Source organism: Lagenorhynchus albirostris, chromosome 16, assembly GCF_949774975.1.
Source record: "Lagenorhynchus albirostris chromosome 16, mLagAlb1.1, whole genome shotgun sequence".
Classification (NCBI taxonomy): Eukaryota; Metazoa; Chordata; class Mammalia; order Artiodactyla; family Delphinidae; genus Lagenorhynchus; species Lagenorhynchus albirostris.
Window position 1 is genome coordinate 50917139 of NC_083110.1, and position 19211 is coordinate 50936349.

A 19211-nucleotide genomic window follows, 5' to 3' on the forward strand; every position below is an offset into this window, starting at 1 on the left:
GCCTAGAGCCCATGCTCCACAACGAGAGAAGCCACCGCAGTGAGAAGCTCGTGCACTGCAACGAAGACCCCCGCTCACTGCAACTAGAGAAAGCCCACGCACAGCAACAAAGACCCAACGCAGCTAAAAATAAATAAATACATTTATTTTTTAAAAAAAGCATATAGAGCTCGTCATTTGATTTCAACATCTATTTAGAAAAAAGACTTGTATTTCCCCCCATTGTGGCCAATTTAATAAGACCCATTTTTCTTGAATCCCCAGTGCCTAATTACTCATATTTCTTCCTTAAAGCTACATTCCGGTTTAGGATTTTTGTTGTTTAAATCTCTGAAGCACTTTAGGAACCCTTGCTTTGGCTTTGTTTTTTGGAAGCAAAGGAAAAATGATCTCCTGGTTTACTTTTGGAATCTGCAAAGCAACTTTGAGGTCCCCCAGGTGGATTTAGTGTTTGGAAAGGGGAATTTGGGGGACTAAGGTTGACCCTGAGCCCCCAGGTCACTGTTCACATTTACAAAAGCAAACCTGGTATCCCCAATTGCTTTTCTCTTGAGGTTGGCTTAACTTTATTTATCTTCTGCCTTGGGTCACTGCCCCTGAGGTGCTTCAAAAGCAAAACCCAAAAGACCCAAAACAAAGAAAGCTAAACCAGATTCAAGGAAAAAATGACCTGGCACTCTGGGTTCACTTTTACAAAAGCAGAAAGTCACTTCAAGAGTTTCATAGAATGGTTTAAAGTTGGCCTAGATTCATTGTGTCATTTGTGCAAAGTGATCTCAACAGGTCTGAGACCCCAAGTTTCTTGGCTGTAGATTTGGAGTGCGACTTAGGATGAGAAGCTGTCAGCAAGCTAAATGCCTTGACACAGACTAATTCAGTGATTCTTTCGTGATTCAACTATTTTGAGGATATAAATGGACCACCCATGCAACCATTTCTTTCCTTAAGCTGAATCTTTTTGTTTGCTGGACACACAGGGGTAGCTGAGGAAGTGAAACATACAACACACTTTAAAAAGTTGGCATAAATCCCACCTTATGTTATCAGATTAGTTATGAAGGGTGTTTTTGAATCCTTGGTGAAAAAAAAAGTTAGTTTGCTAATTTTAGGTAATCTTATAAGTCATGATGAAATAGAACTGAGGCACATTATTTTGCTATTCATTTTTATATGATCCATACTTTGCTTACTTCCCTAAAGGATTTAAGGTGGAATTACTTTACTTGACTATTGGAACAAACGCATTTTTAGAACTTAATACCAATTTTCATTTTAATATGGCTGACTTTATCCTTTAATAAGTAATTGTAAAATTGCTTTTGGATAATCTAGGGGAGATTTTATTTTTGTTCATGTTTGGTCTACATCTTTGGATTTCAGGTATATATGTTAACTAATAAATTCACCTGTTGAGACCATGTCTTACAGTTTATTTCCAAGACTGAGGGAGATTTTGTATGATTAATAACAAATGTATTATTTGTTTACTGCCATCTGAAGAAAGTACAACTTGAGATAGAGAAGTAAGGTTTTCCATAATTTAGATTTTAATATTAAGGACATAGTACATCCTGTGAAACCTCACCGAATGTGAGAGGCAGTCCCCAAGGCAATGACTGTGTGAAGTGAAGAGGAGTGTCAGTGATTGTACCTGGTGCCACTCCAGTTTCCGCATCCCTTCCCGTCACACTCTGGCTCCAGAGCAGTCTCGTTCTTTTTAAACAATCCCAGAGACCTGCGATCATGCTTCTTGGTCAAAATAGGCATAGGTAGCAGCCTATAGAAATGGACTCAGTCCATAAATCTGGCCTGGCATAGTGTTAGGTAGGACCCAGGAATAACGTCCTAGTCTTGTGTTACATCTTTCATGTCAGTATAACTGTACTTTAAAAAGTGAAAAGGATCTTATAATTGTTATGGATGGAGGGACACTGGTAGACCATTCAGAAATATTAGTGCTTCTTTCTCTAAGAAGATTATTTACCTCAATTAACATTAGACCCAATGCCTTATCATAAGGGTATCTATCCTCTTTATCAAGCCCCAGGGAAAGCCTGGGAAAGGTGGAAGTCAGTTGACTACATTCACTTGCCCTAGTTTGCCTGCTGGCCAACTTTGGCCTTTTTCTAGAGCTGTCTTCATAAACTGAAATTGTCTGTAGGGTGCTTATATTTTGTACTCATGAAGCCTAAGAAAAAAGCTCCTACGTAACTTGGAATAGTCTGGCATCATCAGTCAGAGAGTGATATTTCTTGAATATCTACTGAGAGGTTACGCTCTGCTGGACATACTTTATGAGTTTGCCTGCACAGCTCCGTGAAGTTTGTTTCTATTTACTTATTAAATGTGGTATTATGCATTTGAAAAATCCTTACGATGCCGAAAGCTCCGCTTCTCTGCACTGGTGTCAAATCTCAGAGACAGAGTTTTGGGTGAAGTAGAAAAGGATAGCTTTATTGCTTTGCCAGGCAAAGAGGGGGACACAGCAGGCTCCTGCCTCAAAAAACTATGTGTCCCAACCCCAGAGAATTCGATGAAGGGTTTTATAACAGTGGTTCAAGGGTGGGGTCTCTGACAAGATTAAGGTATGTGCAGAGCCGGCCCTCCTTTCATCGGTCTCAGGTGGTCTCAGGTGGTCTCCTAATCTCAGGAGAGTCTCTGCTCCCTTTAATCAGGTGGTTTCTTGGCTGCTCCTCCCTTGATTAGCAACTGTTCACATCCGCCCTTTGTAACTCAGAGAAGGTCTTGGAGGCTGGAGTCTTGCCTACAAGAATTGGGGGACAAAAAAAGACTCTTGCGCCTGGGAGCCCCACAGGGCCCTGTCACACACGTGGAAATGAGAAATCAGAATATGAGATCAGCATGCTTGCTAGGCCTTATCATTCCTCTCCACCCACATCCATGTATCCTTTGGGGCATAGACACTGAAATGGTGCTCAAGCCTATAGCCACTGGATTCATGGCCTGAGAATACAGAGCAAGCAGTGTTAGCTCCTATGTAAATCAGTTTCTATCTTACTTAATATTAAATTGACAGTAGCTTCCTCATATGTTACTCTAGTTTAAGTTACTAAGATTGTGTGTGAATAGTTTTTTCTTTATAAATTCTTCATGTTAACATAAAATATTACTTGTTTCCTTATGAACTCTGCCTCCCCACTTTCCCCACTTACAGTGTAAACTCTTTGAGGACAGGGACTTTGTCTCATTCAATACTGTATCTCTGGTGCCTAGCACAGTAGTTCGCACGTTGTAGGTGGGCAGTCAATATTTGTTGAATGAATAAGTGAATGTTATCTAGATCCTTAGCCCTTTTATCCACCTTGGCAATGCATTCCTTAACCATTAGTGTGCAAATTTATGCAGATTTCCATTGCTATCTACAAGTTAACTATGCACTGTATGTATTGCTATAAAGTATTAGTGTAAATTTGAAAGCATGTGGATTAGACTTGTCTACAGATGGGCAGTTAGGTTAAATTTTGTGGTTCCTGTAATTTCTAGCAATAAGAAATTTGCATATGAGTGTCTGACCATACGTGAAAAAAGTAAGCATAATATTTCTTTATCTAGGAAAGTCTGTTTTTGTGCTGTAAAAGAACCATTTCTATACTCACAGCTGGAGTTGGTGTAGGTTTTAAATTCATTAAATGGGCTCCTCCTTTCCCACCTTGGGGTAGATCAGCCCTTATTTTAAGGCCTCTTCTTCTTCCAGGTCCCAAAGGTCATGTTGCTGTTGCCTTTGGAAAGAAAGGGAATTGGCAGCCAGTACATTATTAAGTGGTTGCTGACTGTGCGCATGCCCACACACACTTGAGCTAACACATACGTATACCTGGAAGAGGACTCCTTCAAACTGAGGCTTTTATTTTGAATGAGGAGAATTCATTATTGAAATTTATTGGAAAAAAATATATATGTATGTATGTAAACCTTATTTCTAACTCTAAAGTTAATACATGCCCATTGTAGAATATTATGAAAATAAAGAAGATAATAACAGTTACCCATAATCCCACCACACAAATTACAACTCTTCTTAACATTTTCTCAAATTTTTTTCCACTCTCTTTTGATCGGTTTTTATGTAATTTTAGTAGTAATATTTATCATAAACTTCCCAAGCTATTTAAAATTCTGTGTAAGCATCAATTTGAATAACCACATGATACTTGTCTTTATAGATAGATATACCTCACTACTTAACCATTGTCTTAATACTGAGATTTAAGCTGTTTTCAGTGGGTTTTTTTCCTTCAATTTTTGATAACACAAGTAACATTTTTGAGATTAATATATTTGTTCATAAGTTTTTATCTACCTTTATTACTGTCTACTGAAGTTAGATTCCTAGAAGTAGGATTACTGAATCAAAAGGAATGGCCATTTTTATAAGGTTCTTAAATACATACTGCAAATTCACATTCCAGAGAAGTTATACTAATTTACATTTTCACTGCAGAGTGTAGAAAGTAACTTTTCCTCCTTGTGAAAGAAGGGGAAAATGTACTTGTTGCTAAGCAAGAGTCAAAAATTACACAGAACTTGAAATATGTTCCCTTTTCTTTTTAAAACTGTGTTCTTTTAACATTGTCTCAGTGTAGTTTCTGTACCAGTGTTTTAACTTTTGGTATGGCTGGTATGGCCTAGAATGTTGCCCGAAAGAAAATAGTGTGGCTTTTAATATTAGTAGTAAATATTTTCATTATAGAATTTTCTGCTTTGTACAAGAAAGTCTCTATTAGTAGCTGTATATTGGATGGGAAGAGTCAAACAAGTCCATCATCTTCCTAAGGAAGAGCTAGTTTCTTGTAACTTTCTTCTAACTTTCTGTAGGTTTTAACCACCCCAGAAATTTTATCCCTCTCAGAGCCAGTGGGTTGGCTCACATATCCTATGAGTAAATACAAATACTTGCTTCATTTGAAAGCAAAACCAATACACCCCTTACTTATAAAGTGAGCTAAAACAAAAAGTAATATAAAAACCGAAGGAAGGTAGTAAGTAAAACATTTATCTTTCTGAAACAATTCAAATGGGGATAGGAAGTTGGTTTTAAATAGCTTAAAGGGGATTAGGGTTTTAAAGTTGGATAAGGAGTTTTGTGCTTTGGTTTAGGCACTGCATTGCTTTTAAAAGATTACTTCCATATTTGACAACAATTCTAACTGGAGATTATAAAGCAAATAGTCAATTTTAAAACACTACGGAAAACAAGAAGGTTTCCTTTTTGTTGTTGTTTGTTTATACAAAATGATTGCCTAGAGTTAACAGGCTGAGTCCTGAAGGCCTCATTTCATAACACTACTGAGGATCTATCACCAGGGAGAATCCAGAAGAGGTTGTTTAATGCACTTCGTTGAGATTATCTGAGCTTTTCGGTTTAAATTACTTTGGGAAAAGTCTAGGTGCAAACGACTTCTTTGAAAGGTAAACATACTTAACCTCTTTTTAGAAAAAAAGGTTCAATTTAATTTCTTTAAAATTCTTCAGTTAGTAACAGCAACCCTCATTAACTAAATTTGAGTATGAACTGAATAATGTGTAAAGATTAAATCTCTATACCTCAGTACGTGTTAATATAATTATATAACTGTTTTCATTATTTTACAATTATTTGAAAATGCAATTAAGTATTTTATTAGAAAGGCAAGGCCTGACAATTTTAGTAATTTGAAAAGTGAAAAGATATTATACACTATGTTGGTTATAAAATATAGTTAATGAAGTTTTAAAAATGAGATTCCTTATTCTGTTGCATCTGAGAAGCAGGTCATATTAAAATGGATCAGGAGTAGCATATCTTTTATGTATTAGCTGTGGATAAATAGTCAAAAGTTGCTTTAACATTTTTCCCCATCTTCCTCAGCTCCTTGACCTGTTTATGGTTTGGGATTGGTCTACTTATCTAGCTGATTACGGTCAGCCAGCTTCTAAGTACCTTCGGGTGAATCCAAGCACAGCCCTTACTCTTTTGGAGAAGTGAGTATATTCCGCAGACGTTTTTGCATACCATTTTAGCATTTTGTGATTCAGTGATAATTGAAGAACTAGAAATTTTTATCAAAAGAGAAATGTCTATATGGAACTTAAAAGTTCAGTTCATTTTAATGATCAAAACATAAGCCTCTTTCTTTCTCGCCTTCAGTGTTGTGTACTTTTATATGAGATTTGTTTATGTTGATACAGACAAAACATTTTTCCTATTGTATCCTCAATATCTGACCTAATTGGCTTTAGAAATATGTTTACTGCAGGTAAGTGAGAATTGGAACTTTTTTTTTTTTAATACTGTAACACAGGAAAGAAAGTATTTTGTAAAACGTAGTTAGGGATTGGAATGTTTGCCACCAGTGCTGTCTAGATCCTAACATGATGGGCTTGGATTCTTTACAGGGAGAGAGGTGTGCGTTTCAAAAAAATGATATTTTAAAAACTGAAGTAACAGAACACTTACTGGTGCGTCTCATCCAATTAAAAGTAAAACAAGTGTAGGTGTTACTTTTCCTTCTTTTATGTGGCAGGTTTTCTTTTCACTCTTACCATATTTCATTTTAAGCATCACTATTAAAATTTTCAATTTTTGAATTAAAAGTGTATATTATTTCCCCACATTTCAAAATATCTGTGGTGTATTTGATTTGAGAGGACATAAGGAACTATTTTAAATAAATGTAAGCTTGTTTTACAATGCCATGAAACACCACTGAGGCAAACAAATTACTGCTTTAAATTTTCTAATATTATTTTTCCTTTCACCTTGTCTTGCTATGAGTGTGATTTGCAGAGTCTATAGAGGGTATGTATTTTAGCATACTTTATGGAATGATGTTAGAAAATAGTATCACGTAAGGAAACTTGCTTTAGATTTACGTACTAATATTTTGTGTGGTTGCTTTCTCTGTAATTCTATTAGTAGTACCTATTTTCTTTGAAGTATATTTTTCAAGCATAGGATTAGTGTGAGATAATCCAGAGCATGCCAAGATACTTCACTTGTGACAGTATAGCTTTTAATTTCCTTTTCTAATCTTCTTCATTCACGTATATTCCTAGGATGAAGGATACTAGCAAAAAGAACAATATATTTGCTCAATTCAGGAAGAATGATCGAGACAAACAGAAGTTGATAGAGACAGTTGTGAAACAGCTGAGAAGTTTGGTGAATGGTATGTCCCAGCACACATAAACTTCACATTGCTTGCACTCAGTGACACCAAATCCATGGTGTCTCAGCATTGATCTCTAACAGGCACTGGTCATGATACAGAAAGTTGTTTGCAGAATTCAAAAATACAGTAGAGAAAAGACACTGATGAGAGAGCTTAAACAAGAAAGAATTATAAATATCATTTGTATGGATTTTTAAATAGCTGAATAATATTTTATATATGGAAAACCTGGCATTAATTTTTTTTTCACTTCTAGGGAAAAAAGGCAAAACTAATATATAAATCAGGTCAAAAATTATCTATGAAACTGATTGTATAAATACATTAGAAGAACTTATGCCTCTGTGTATTGGTGTTTTTTCTACTTAGACTTGAATGATTTTTCTGTTTTGTTTTTTGTTTGTTTTCCAGTATCTGGTTTGGGAATGAAATTATGTCTGATCTTTCACTGTCATTTTCTGACTTCTAGCTTTAATTTTCACCTCAATATTATTTAAATAGACTAAAATTTCTAATTCTGCTGATTTCGAGGGAGGAACTATAAATCTTTAAAGGTCCCTGAAGTCAAACTTAATTTAACCCAATAAGAATTTGAATTATTTGTTCTACTTGGGTGGTTTAATTTAATCTGAATATGAAGAAAAGGAATTTGATTTTCTAAAGATGCAAGGTGTTTCTGTTCAGCAGGGTTAATATTTCTAACTATAGTGTTTGTAGCTGGCCCCATTTATTTGGTTTGGTTTGGTTTGGTTTGGTTTGGTTTGGTTCAAGTTAGAAGGACAGAAACTAAGTGGGGCTAACCACTTCAGGTGCCGCTTGTGCTAGGAGAGATGTGTTCCTACACACAGAAGTTACCACAGGGGTCAGGTTACTTTCTTCAAAGAGCAGACCTCAGTACCGTGTCCTCACTGTGGAAACAAGCCAAACCAAACGAACTCTGGAAAACCTAAAATGAATGTACATTTTACTGTGTAAAGTACTGTGGTCCAGATGGTAATAACAATCTGATCCTTACTTTCTCTTCATTGTATTTATGCTGAATAATCCTTTTGCATTTTCAGGATTTATGCCTGTAAGAAACTTTTATTTGACTCTGTAAAATAAGTGCAAAGAATTATATGTACTTTTCTTGATTTTGTGATTAAATATTAAAAAGGTTGAGCAAGTTGTTGGAAATTCAGTGATACTGCATCTATTTAGAGCTTCCTGACTTAAAACAACTGCTTTCTTCAGAAGGGCTATTATTCCCTAGTTATTGGAATGGGAGTGTCACCAAAACAAAGAAAATAAGCACTTATTCCCTTGACCGTCTCTTATCCTAAAGTATTTAACGTTTTAAAAAATATTACATGGAAAATATGGTAATTCCAGGGACAATACAATCTGGAAGTTACCAGAGAAGCCGTGAGCTGCTAGTTCTCTTTGAGGACTGGAATGTAGTGACCCTCCAGTGCCTTACCCAGCTCTCCAGGTCACTAGGGACGTCTCCCGGCTTGGGATGAGGCGTCCCCAGATTCGGAGAGACGCCTCCTTTGTACTGCTTGGAGCAGACCACTGTGGGTCCTCAGCGGTGATGGTCTTGAGGAGTTCGCTTTACTGTTTGCAGGAAAACAAGCACCCTGCACACACACACACCCCGCACCCCTCGGGTTGCGCTGTAGGGACTGGGACGCCCGAGTCCTGGGGCATTTCGGGTCCCACAAAAAGCCCCAAGAAGCAATCATGTAGACTGATGGGGTGAGAAGGATACGAAGCGGGAGGGGACAGTGAATTTGGTCCTCGAGTCCCGAAAGGCGCCGGGGGATATCTGCTCCTCGTGGGATTAGGGAGTCTCTGTGAAGCTTTGAGAAGCAGTGACACTATCATCTTTTGAAGGATTCTGGAAGTGGTAGATCAGAGACCTCGGAGGGGTGGGGATGTCGAGATTCTCAACCCCGGCCATCAGGGCTTGCGATGCCAAGGTAGGCATCGAAGACCGCAGTTTCCCTGAAACAGAAGCAGAGCAAAGGGGAGAACCCCCAGCCCTTTAGGCTTGGAGTGCCGGGAGGGGACGAGGCACCTGGAAGTTCGAGGGTGGGGATCCCAGAGAGAGCCCGCATTAGCTCCGTGCGCTTGGTCAGTCCACCCTCCGAGCTCCTGCTGGGAGCCGGGAGGTTCTTGGCGCGAAACTGCAGGCCCCGCCCGAGGATCTGCGCGGGGCACGGCCCCCGGCTTAGCCGTAGCGCCGCAGCGGCTGCCACTCCCCACTCCAACCCCTCGGAGAACGCGCCGCTGCCCACCGCCTCCAATCATTACTCTGCGTGGAGCGCTTTAAATATGCAGAGGCGGGTCACGTCGTGTGAATCGGTATCAATCCGTAGGGAGGGAGCCAATATCTATATAAATGTGGCCTGGGTGGGCCGAAAAGGGTTAAAAGGCTGGAGAAGAGAGAGGTGGGCGGGGGTCTACAGTCCGGGTGCGCGCAACCCTGGTTGGCAACACCGGTGAGTTGCTCCTTTCTTTGCCCTCCTTCGCTGCTTCTATCGAAGGAGTGCTGACCAGGGGAGGTGGGAGATGGGAGGTTCGAGCGGTCCCCAGGCAGCCGGCGCCCGCGCAAGGGGGTTGCGTTTTGGCCCGGGAGCCGTCGGACTCCGGGAAAAGTCCTGAGCGCGCGGGTCTCGATGAAGGCACGTTTCCTAAGGGCGCGTGGTCACTGCTGCCCTCCGCTGCCCGTCTGCTTTTAGAGCGAAGTCCTTGTCCGAGGTTGTAAATCTCGGTTTTGGTCCCCAAGCCCCAGGCCCTTTCCGGACAGAACAAGGTGAACACTGCGTGCTGCCGGCGCCGCAGTTCCTGCGCCTCCTGCGCTCGGAGTGGCCTGGTCCCGGCAGGCTCGCCATGCTCCCCTGGGGGCTGAGCTGCCTGTCGGTGCTGGGGGCGGCGGGCACCGCTCTCCTGTGCGCGGGCCTGCTGCTCAGCCTGGCCCAGCACCTCTGGACCCTCCGCTGGACGCTGAGCCGGGACCGAGCCTCTGCCCTGCCCCTGCCCAAAGGTTCCATGGGCTGGCCCTTCTTCGGGGAAACGCTGCATTGGTTAGTTCAGGTGAGCAGTTCGTCGTTTCCGCACCCCAATATGGCCCCTTCTTCCCTATCCCCCGCTGGTTCTCAATGTTCCCAGGGTTCGTAGCCAGCCTCTTCCTGTCGCCCAGGGCCCCAGGGAGCATACACGGCCCTGACCTTTGCCCAGCTGCTCCCTCGAAGGGATCGTATGTCACTGGCGTACTCTCCAACGCAACTTAAGTACCGACAAAACGCGGGGGTGTACAGAGGGGTTCCAGGACCCTATGTCCTGCCACCATAGAATCAGGAGTCAGGAGCAAGTCTCAGCAGTGAGCTCTTTGGCGCTTGTGTCCCCATTCTGAGTCTCAGTTTCCTCATCTCACCAATGGGAACAGAAGCATATACATTACCGTAGGGTAGTCACGAGGCCCATTTGAGACTGTTTTGTAAAGAGTAAGGCGCCAGCCTAGAGCAGGAGGTTTTTATCAAGCGGCAGTTGGGAGGCCTGGGCTAGATCCTCAGCTGAGGCCCAGCGGCCCCATCCCTCTTCGCTCCTGGCTCGCAGGGCTCGCGCTTCCACAGCTCCCGCCGGGAGCGCTACGGGACAGTGTTCAAGACGCACCTGCTGGGCAGGCCGGTGATCCGCGTGAGCGGCGCCGAGAACGTGCGCACAATCTTGCTGGGCGAGCACCGCCTTGTGCGCAGCCAGTGGCCGCAGAGCGCGCACATCCTACTGGGCTCGCACACACTGCTCGGCGCGGTTGGCGAGCCGCACCGGCAGCGGCGCAAGGTGAGCCTAAAACAGAAGGTGCCGTCGGGACGTCAGACCCGCGGTTTCAGAGAACCTACCGTGGGCCAGGCCGGGGCGAGGTGTTACGGGTACACTGTGAACCTGGCCAGGGCCCCTGACTAACAAGTGGGTGCCATTGGGCCAGTCCCTTACCTTCTCCGGCTTTGGTTTATAAGGCCAGGACTGGGACTTAAAGGTCCTTTCACCTTCGATCTTATGCGATTCTGATACCAGAAGCGCTGGAAATTCAAACTTAGAGAGGGTTAGCGACGACTTCCTGGAGGAGGTGGCCCCTGTAGCCTGGATGGATGGGAGGGACTGTGTACATCAGAAAAGAACTAGAGGGAATGGCGAGAGCAAAACCCAACACATTTGGGTCCGGGTCTCTTAGAAGAGGAGACAGGCCGAAATTGGCCTTTTGGCTCCTATGGAGTCGTGGAGCAGAGGGAGCCGGACGGCTGCCAAGGCTGACCCCGCGCACTCCCCACAGATCCTGGCGCGAGTGTTTAACCGCGCGGCGCTGGAGCGCTACGTGCCTCGCCTGCAGGGGGCGCTGCGGCGTGAGGTGCGCTCCTGGTGCGCGACCCGCGGGCCGGTCGCTGTCTATGAGGCCGCCAAAGCGCTCACCTTTCGCATGGCTGCGCGCATCCTACTGGGGCTGCGGCTAGACGAGGCGCAGTGCTCGGAGCTGGCCCGGACCTTCGAGCAGTTCGTGGAGAACCTCTTCTCGCTGCCCCTAGATGTGCCCTTCAGTGGCCTGCGCAAGGTACTGCCGCCCCTCCCCAAACCTTCCCTTTGGGGCTCCCTCGGTGTGCCACAGGCGTCACCTCTGCTGGGAGATGGAGGCTCTGCACAGTGTGGGGAGGCGGCGTGGTGTGGCGGTGGGCGTCGGGGCTGGCCTCTGTCCTGACTCTCTGTGTGACCCGCGGCGGGCCACCCACCCTCTCTGGGTCACGCCTGAGGAATGGGCTCCAGCCCCAGCAGCCGCCGGCTTCCCCGACGTTGGGTATTGGTGGCGGGCGCCCAGCCAGTCGTCTCAGCCCCTCCCCAGAGCGGCGCCTCCTGCCCTGGCCTCCAGCGCCTCTTTGGAAGCCCCGTGGCTGCGGAATGGATGGGAGCACTAGGGCCGCAGACACGCCCCCCGCCCCCGCCCACCCCCACCACCCCCCCACCCCCCCCCCCCGACCCAGCCCGGCGCCAGCTGGAGACGGGTGGGTACCGGCTCCCCGCCTGCGGCCCCAGGCCCGCTAGTTTCCGGATCAGAGAACCATGTCCTCTTCAAACTTCAGAGCGATGGGCTGGGCCCAGAGAGCAACCGAACTGGGGCTTCTTATTGTGCTGATGCCCTGGTTTTCGTCACCTGAATAAAAATAATAGTTATGTATAAACGTATATGCTATATGCGCTGATTGCCTTGGGTACATTTTCTGATTTAATCCTCTCAGTCTGCAAAATATTATTATTCTCATTTTATTGATGAAGAAACTGAAGCTCAGAGACGTTAAATGACTTACCCAAGATCACACAGCTAGTAGGGAGGGGGGCAGGATTTGAACCCCATCTCCCCTGACTAAAAAGCCCAAGTGCTCAAAATGCTTCCCCAGGCAGACGCTTTCGCTGTGCTTGCTCCCTGAACTCTGGAGGGCCACCCCAGCCCTCTTGCCTACCCCTTGCAAAGGCTAAATGTTTAGACTTCCAATAGTGTCCTTTAAGCCAGAGCTTTCCTGAGTGCATCAGGGTGTCCCTTTCTCTCTGCACTGGTGCCCACTGCCCCTGCCTGAGCCTTGTGCAGGGAAAGGACAATGGACTGACTCCCTGGCAGGGTTCTGTGCCAGACATGGACACTTGACAGCTGTGTGACTCTGGATAATGGCTTGACCTCTCTGAGCCTCAGCATCCTCCCATCAGGAGGACAGTAACTGTTTGCCTTGCCCCAAAGGGGGCTTGTGATCAAGAGAGAATGGTGTGTGGGGACAAATTCCTAAGCATTTATTGAGCCCCTTCTATGTGCCAGGCATGGAGCTAAGCTGGGAAACTTTTAACACCAGGATCTCAGCAGAGCCAGACCAGCACTGGGAAGATTTTGGGGGTAGGTGACCAGGGCTGGTCCCCTCAGCCTTCCTGCCCCACCTCCCGTCTCTCCCTGCACATCAGGGCATCCGGGCACGGGACCAGCTGCATCGGCACCTGGAGGAGGCCATTGCAGAGAAGCTTCATGAAGACAAGGCTGCTGCGGAGCCAGGCGATGCCCTCGACGGGATCATACACAGCACTAGGGAGCTGGGCCATGAGCTCTCAGTGCAGGAGCTGAAGGTGGGTGGCGGGACATTTCTCCTCCCCTCTTTGCATTTCTAGCAGGTCTCTACACACATGCTGCCTCCTGGAGCAATGGAGCTGTATCCTGTTGGGGCCCACTTTGAGCCACAGGCACTCCTCAGGGCGAGGGGAAAGAGGAGACCTGGGTTCCACTTATGGCTCAGCTGCACCCACTATCTCTGTGGCCTTGGGCCAGTCACCATCCCTTTCAGAGGAGAGTCCATGGCACGAATCCTAGGCCCTCCCTTACCGGTTCTGGCAGCAAACAGCTCTCCCCCTCCCCCACTTCTCTGTCACTCCATGCCTTTGCCTCTGCTGTCCCCCTGCCTATGAAGCTCTCTTCACCCCTTTTCTCTACAAACCCTAAGGGTTCAGGGCTAAATTCCACAGTCTCCTTGAAGCTCCCCTCTTCCTCCCCAAATCTACACTTCCATGAGCCACCTTGGCACCTGGCACCTCTCTACCTGTCTGTTGCCACTGCAGAATCTCCTGGAGAATTAGAGCCCCTCCCCATGTATGCATAGTGCACATACAGTGGAGGTAAGGAGGGAAGCTTTGGAGTGGTCCCTGGACCCACCTGCTCGAGAACCCAAAAAGGAGTGGAGAGGTTGGGGGGCAGGGAAGTTAGAAATGGGAACACCTCAAGCCTTCGGGGCCTCAATTTCCCACTTTCCACTAGCCAGCCACTGAAGGGTGGGGCTCACTCAGCCTGAGTTTCTTCTCCAAGAATGGGACTAATAATCTCTTTCCTGACTCCTGGGTGGTTGTGAAGTCTGGAAGAGTCAAAGGAGTTAGAAACAGATGAGCAGGGGGCTCTTGAGTCATGGGGGAGCCAGTGGATAGGAGCAGTTCTGGGCTGGGAAGGGGAGTAATATGGAAAGAAGTGGATGGTCCCTCAGCCTTGGCAGGGCTGGGGAGCTGGTGACAACACCCTCCAGGTTCTCAGGAAGGGACCCACTGGCCAGAAATCTTCAGTTCTGGCTGGCCAGGGAGGACCTTGGAGCCCCAAGGTCTCTGTCCTAGCTCCCCATCTTGTGCAGGGCAGGCAGTTAGCCTTGGATCAGGTCATTCATTCCACACATATTATTATCTACCTATTCAGTGCCAGGCTCCATGCTGGGCCTGGGGATACAGCAGTGAGCAAACTATAGCCCTTGCCCTCGAGGTGTGAGACGGGAGGGGTACATATTCATCCTATAATAACATCAATCAGTGTGTAAACACAAACTGGGTGCTGCAAGGAAGGAAGACAGCACACGGGGAGTTGGGAGGGCAGAGGCAGGCAGTGCACACCAGGAAGAGGTTTAGTCACTGGGACCACCGCTAAGCAGGAGGAGCCCGATGCTTGCGTTGGTGGGAGGCTGGCGCTGCTGCTGGTGCCTTGGTCAGTTCCACTGCCGTTACTGTCAGGGCGCCCAGCTGGGGTTGTCGGCAGCGCTGTAGGCAGCACTGCATGGTTAAGAGCGCTGGACTCCCAGCTCGGCTACTGGGACTGGTGACGGCAGGGACCTCGAGCACCTCTCAGAGCCTCAGTAAAACGGGCATTGTGCCGCACAGGATCGGGGTGAGTATCGAATGAGTTAATACACGTAAAGCGCTAAGAACAGTACACAAAGTGCCTGGCATTATCTTTGGGAACCTCCCACGGCAAGTGGATAGATCCTCCTCTTGCTCGTTGCTATCTGTGGCTTCCCCAAGTGTCGGACTTGGGATTCAATCGACTCCAGGACCTGCACAGCTAGCCGCGCCACGGGAGCACCCGGCGCTCTGGCCTGTGTGCAACGGCAAATATGGGGCCCCTGCGCCTCAGTTAGGGGGCCACGAGGCCGAGAACCGGCTAATGGAGACTCAGCGCTCCCGGGCTGTCTTGCAGGAGTCAGCTGTGGAGCTCCTCTTCGCCGCCTTCTTCACCACGGCCAGTGCCAGCACGTCCCTCGTCCTGCTACTCCTGCAGCACCCGGCGGCCATCGCCAAGATCCGGCAGGAGCTGGCGGCGCAGGGGCTGGGGCGCGCGTGCGGCTGCGTGCCGGCGGCCTCAGGGGGCGGCGCTGGGCCCCCGGCCAACTGCGGCTGTGAGCCCGACCTCAGCCTGGCGGCGCTCGGCCGCCTGCGCTACGTCGGCTGCGTGGTCAAGGAGGTGCTGCGCCTCCTGCCGCCCGTGTCCGGGGGCTACCGGACAGCCCTGCGCACCTTCGAGCTCGACGTAAGTGCACCGCGCCGCCCGCCCCGCCCCTGCCGCCGGCCGCGGGAAGGTGGGGTAGGGGTAAGGACCGAGCTCTCTGCTCTTCCCCTCTCCGGCCCTCCGCTTTCCCTCCTGGAAAATGGGCTGAATCCTCTTCCATTTCCCGGGAACCACGGTTGAGGCAGCAAAGCAAAGTTAGGGACCCCGTACACTTCAGCTTTTGGCAGTGGTCCGGGTGAATCAGTTAGAGCCGAGTTTTAGAATAAAAACATCCTTTTCTCCGCCCAGCACCCGCTTTTCAGCCAGTGAGGCTGGGTGGGGCACAAAGAGAGACCCCCACTATGTCCCGTATTCCATTTATCTGGCTCCCTCACAAGAAAAAGGGATTAATCACTGTTACCAGTCCAGGCCTCCGGCTGAGGCCGGATTCCAGGGAAGCGGGCTAATTAAAGTATGGGGTATGATCAGGTTGGCATGAGCTGGACAATGAAAGTTAAGGTCTAGGACTGGCTCCATCTCTTTATGACCCTGGGCAGTTTCCTTCTCACTCTGGGCCTCAGTTTACTCTCTGGAAGGAAGCTGCCTTGGTCCCTTCCATCTTTGACTCCAGGTGGGGCCCGGCTGTGCTTCGCAGTGGCAGCATCGGGGGAGGGGAGCCCTAGCGCCGCTAAACTGAAGGTGTTTGCCTGAATGGCTGCCCCTGCATCCCCCCTACCACCAGCCCAGTCTCTGGGCGGCTCCAGGCAGAGTGGGCGCCTCCTTCCCTGACCCTTACTTTAAGCTAAACAGCAAATGTCCCTAGTGCATTGCATACCAGGATTTGAGGACCCCTAAGGGAATGGGATTGTGCCCCTGAGTTGCTGTCATGGAAAGAAAGGGGGTCAGAGCCAGCAACTTCATCACAAACTGGTGTGAAGAAGAGACTGATCTCTAGCTGAATGAAACCAAAACATTTTGGGAGCTGGCATTTGAACTGGAACAGTGACGGGTTAGGATGGGGACAGCACATCACTGGGAGGGGATGGCCCAGACAAAGGTAGGTGGATTGGTGAGGGGTTTAGAAGTGTCGTGGATGCTGAATCTTGGAATTCAGACGTCATGCAGGCGCTGGGGTGCAAGACCTTAGAGAAACCACAGGAGAAGGGCACTGGACCACTAGGGTGAATAGAGGCAGGAGTCTTAGCCATCCTCCAGGTTCCAGATGGGAAAACAGGCCTAGAGAGGAGAGGGAGAGCGCCTTGGTGATTCCAAGATCTGTTTGCCTGTGAGAGCCTCCCGAAGCTGTTCAGGCAAGGGAAGCAGGATGCTCGAGGCTGGAAGACATCTCAAAAGTGGATTCGCTGAAAAAGTTGGAGGTGAGCAAAGGGAACATGAAAGCTGCCTTCCAACAATTTAATTGTCATGTGCACCTTTTTAGAGTGTGGCTGCCTGATCTGAACATTACTGTACAACTGATGGGTGGCGAGGACAGAGAGGCAGTTTTCAGTTGAGTCCCAAGAAGAGCTGTAAAATTGAGATGACCATAAAGGAGCTGTCGTTGGCACTGTTCTGCCCCAGGCAACTGGTGGGTGCAGGACTAGAATTTACGTCTCCCGATCTAACGTGAGAACAAAAAAGACAAAAACAAAACAGTGAAACAAATAATAGAGCACATTTACTGACCACTAATATATATGGCCAGACCCGTTATTTGAATCCTCACAACAAGATGGGCATTTTGTTCTCACTTTATCATTTAAGAAACTGAGGCTCAGAGATTGAGCATTTAGCCCATCGTCACACAGCTCACCAGGGAAGGAGCTGATATGGGTATGCAGAGCGGTAGCTTCCGGGTTAGACGCGCCTCTCTGCTTGTTTTCGGAAGCCTGTTTGATATACCCCAGGTGGAGGATCGGTTCGGGCTGGGTTTCCGGGTGCCTCGTGGTCAGGCGGGTCTCCTCACCTCCCCGCAGGGCTACCAAATCCCCAAGGGCTGGAACGTGATGTACAGCATCCGGGACACGCACGAGACGGCCGCGGTGTACCGCAGCCCGCCTGAGGGCTTCGACCCAGAGCGCTTCGGTACTGAGGGCGAGGATGCGCGGGGCGCCGCCGGCCGCTTCCATTATATCCCGTTCGGCGGCGGTGCGCGCAGCTGTCTCGGCCAGGAGCTGGCGCAGACCGTGCTCCAGCTGCTCGCGGTGGAGCTGGTGCGCACGGCGCGCTGGGAGCTGGCCACGCCTGCCTTCCCCGCCATGCAGACCGTGCCCATCGTGCACCCGGTGGACGGTCTTCGGCTCTTTTTCCACCCGCTTGCGCCTTCGGCTGCGCAGGATGGGCGACGCCTCTGACCCGCTGCGCCGCGGAACCTGACTTGGCCAGTGGCAGCGGAGCACTTGCGGAGCCGCGCATCTGCCTTTCCCCAGTACCGGGTCGGGCGCACTCTCTAGTTCACCAAACGGTTACTGAATGCGGCTCTGTGCCGGACTCTGCGGGAGGAGACGCGCGAGCCACCGCCACCGCACTGGAGAAGTGCCCTGGCCAGTGGGAAGGTGCCTCCTGCCCTCCGCACGCACCCTGAGGAAGGAAAGGTGGTGGGCCAAGTCTTTTAAGCCCTTCCCAGGATTTCAAAGCAGGGATGGAGGGAACATCTCCACTAGAAGCCAAGCCCGGGAGGAGGCATGGATTGCAGGGCCGTGGGGAGGCTTGCTAGGGGAGGATTGGGCCGTAGAACAATGCGGGACCTGCAACGGTCGCGAGGAAGAGGGGACGCCGGGAGCGCATCTCTGGCCTGGCTTTGGGCCATAGGAAGACACCGAGAAGGCGCCCAACGGAAGGCCTTCAGGCAGCTGGCCTCCGCCGGGTGCGCCCTAGCCACTCTGCAGGTCTCGGCAGAAACCCAGAACGGTGGGCGCTTCCAGGGCTCTAAACAGGCTCAACACTGCCGGATTCTGCTGGCGATTTCTTAAAAGAAAAATTCCTAGTTCAAGAACACGTTTAATCTTTCCGTTTATACAAGGGAGAATAGGCAAACGAGAGGACTCTTTAAGGCTGGATTATTTTCATGGGAGATTGAGACATAAAGACGTTCGAGGTATTTGTACCCAAAACAGAAGGGCCAAGAAATAGTTTCCTGGCAATAGTTGGGTGAGGGGGCTACAGCTTGGCTGGGCAGCTGCTCCCTGGTGGGAAAATGGGATGAGGGGGGAGGGAGACTCAGGAAAGACCCCCTCCCCTTCCCCCAGAAGGACCTACCCTGCATATATCCAGAGAGAGACGAGGAACTGGGGCAGCCTGGGGTCCAGGCTGCTGGAACTTCTCTCTTGAGCATAGCTCCAGGGAGCTGGGCTGTGAATTATCTCCAGGGTAGTTGGCTGCAGGGACATCCTGGTTTACCGCTTCAACCACCTTTATTACAGGGGAGAAACTGAGGCGAGAGACTGGACCACTCAGCCAGTGCTCTCCTCCACCCCCATCACTTACTCCCTGTTCCAGCTCCCAGGCCTGTGGCTGCTGCGAAGCTCTTGGCCTTTTACCCTTTCAACGCGATCCCTAGATTGGCCTAAGGACTCTCTGGACCTTTCGAACACAGAAGTTCCCAACAGTGTTTAAATCTAAACCAAGAGCCTCCGGCGTCATTATTCCTAACAGCTCACTGTAACCTGCCACCCACCTTCGGACAGGCTGGGGACAGTTGGACGTGATGGGTGAGTCAGGAAAGTTGCCGCCAAGGCCTG

At 48.5% G+C, this 19211-nt stretch overlaps 2 protein-coding genes across 6 annotated transcripts in view; both read left to right on the top strand.

Moving 5' to 3' along the window:
• Positions 1-8333, top strand: part of EXOC6 (exocyst complex component 6) — a 205402-nt gene extending 197069 nt beyond the window's left edge. For all 5 annotated transcript variants that reach the window (XM_060126179.1, XM_060126181.1, XM_060126180.1 and 2 more), the window contains 2 exons: positions 5870-5982; positions 7057-8333. In XM_060126179.1, the coding sequence (XP_059982162.1) occupies positions 5870-5982; positions 7057-7189 (246 nt within the window). In that variant the 3' untranslated portion in view covers positions 7190-8333. The remainder of the gene's footprint in view (positions 1-5869; positions 5983-7056) is intronic.
• A 1713-nt stretch (positions 8334-10046) lies between these two features.
• Positions 10047-17825, top strand: LOC132507424 (cytochrome P450 26C1). The gene is made up of 6 exons (XM_060126799.1): positions 10047-10250; positions 10773-10997; positions 11488-11763; positions 13152-13310; positions 15187-15516; positions 17448-17825. The coding sequence occupies exons 1-6, from the start codon at positions 10047-10049 to the stop codon at positions 17823-17825; spliced, it is 1572 nt and encodes a 523-aa protein (XP_059982782.1).
• Positions 17826-19211: the final 1386 nt, after the last annotated feature.

Bases quoted from the DNA above. Each gene is read 5' to 3' on its own strand.
- LOC132507424 (XM_060126799.1), top strand. From the start codon at position 10,047: ATGCTCCCCTGGGGGCTGAGCTGCCTGTCGGTGCTGGGGGCGGCGGGC. The intron at 10,251-10,772 runs GTGAGCAGTTCG...CCTGGCTCGCAG, and splicing joins CGCTGCATTGGTTAGTTCAG to GGCTCGCGCTTCCACAGCTC. The intron at 10,998-11,487 runs GTGAGCCTAAAA...CACTCCCCACAG, and splicing joins CGCACCGGCAGCGGCGCAAG to ATCCTGGCGCGAGTGTTTAA.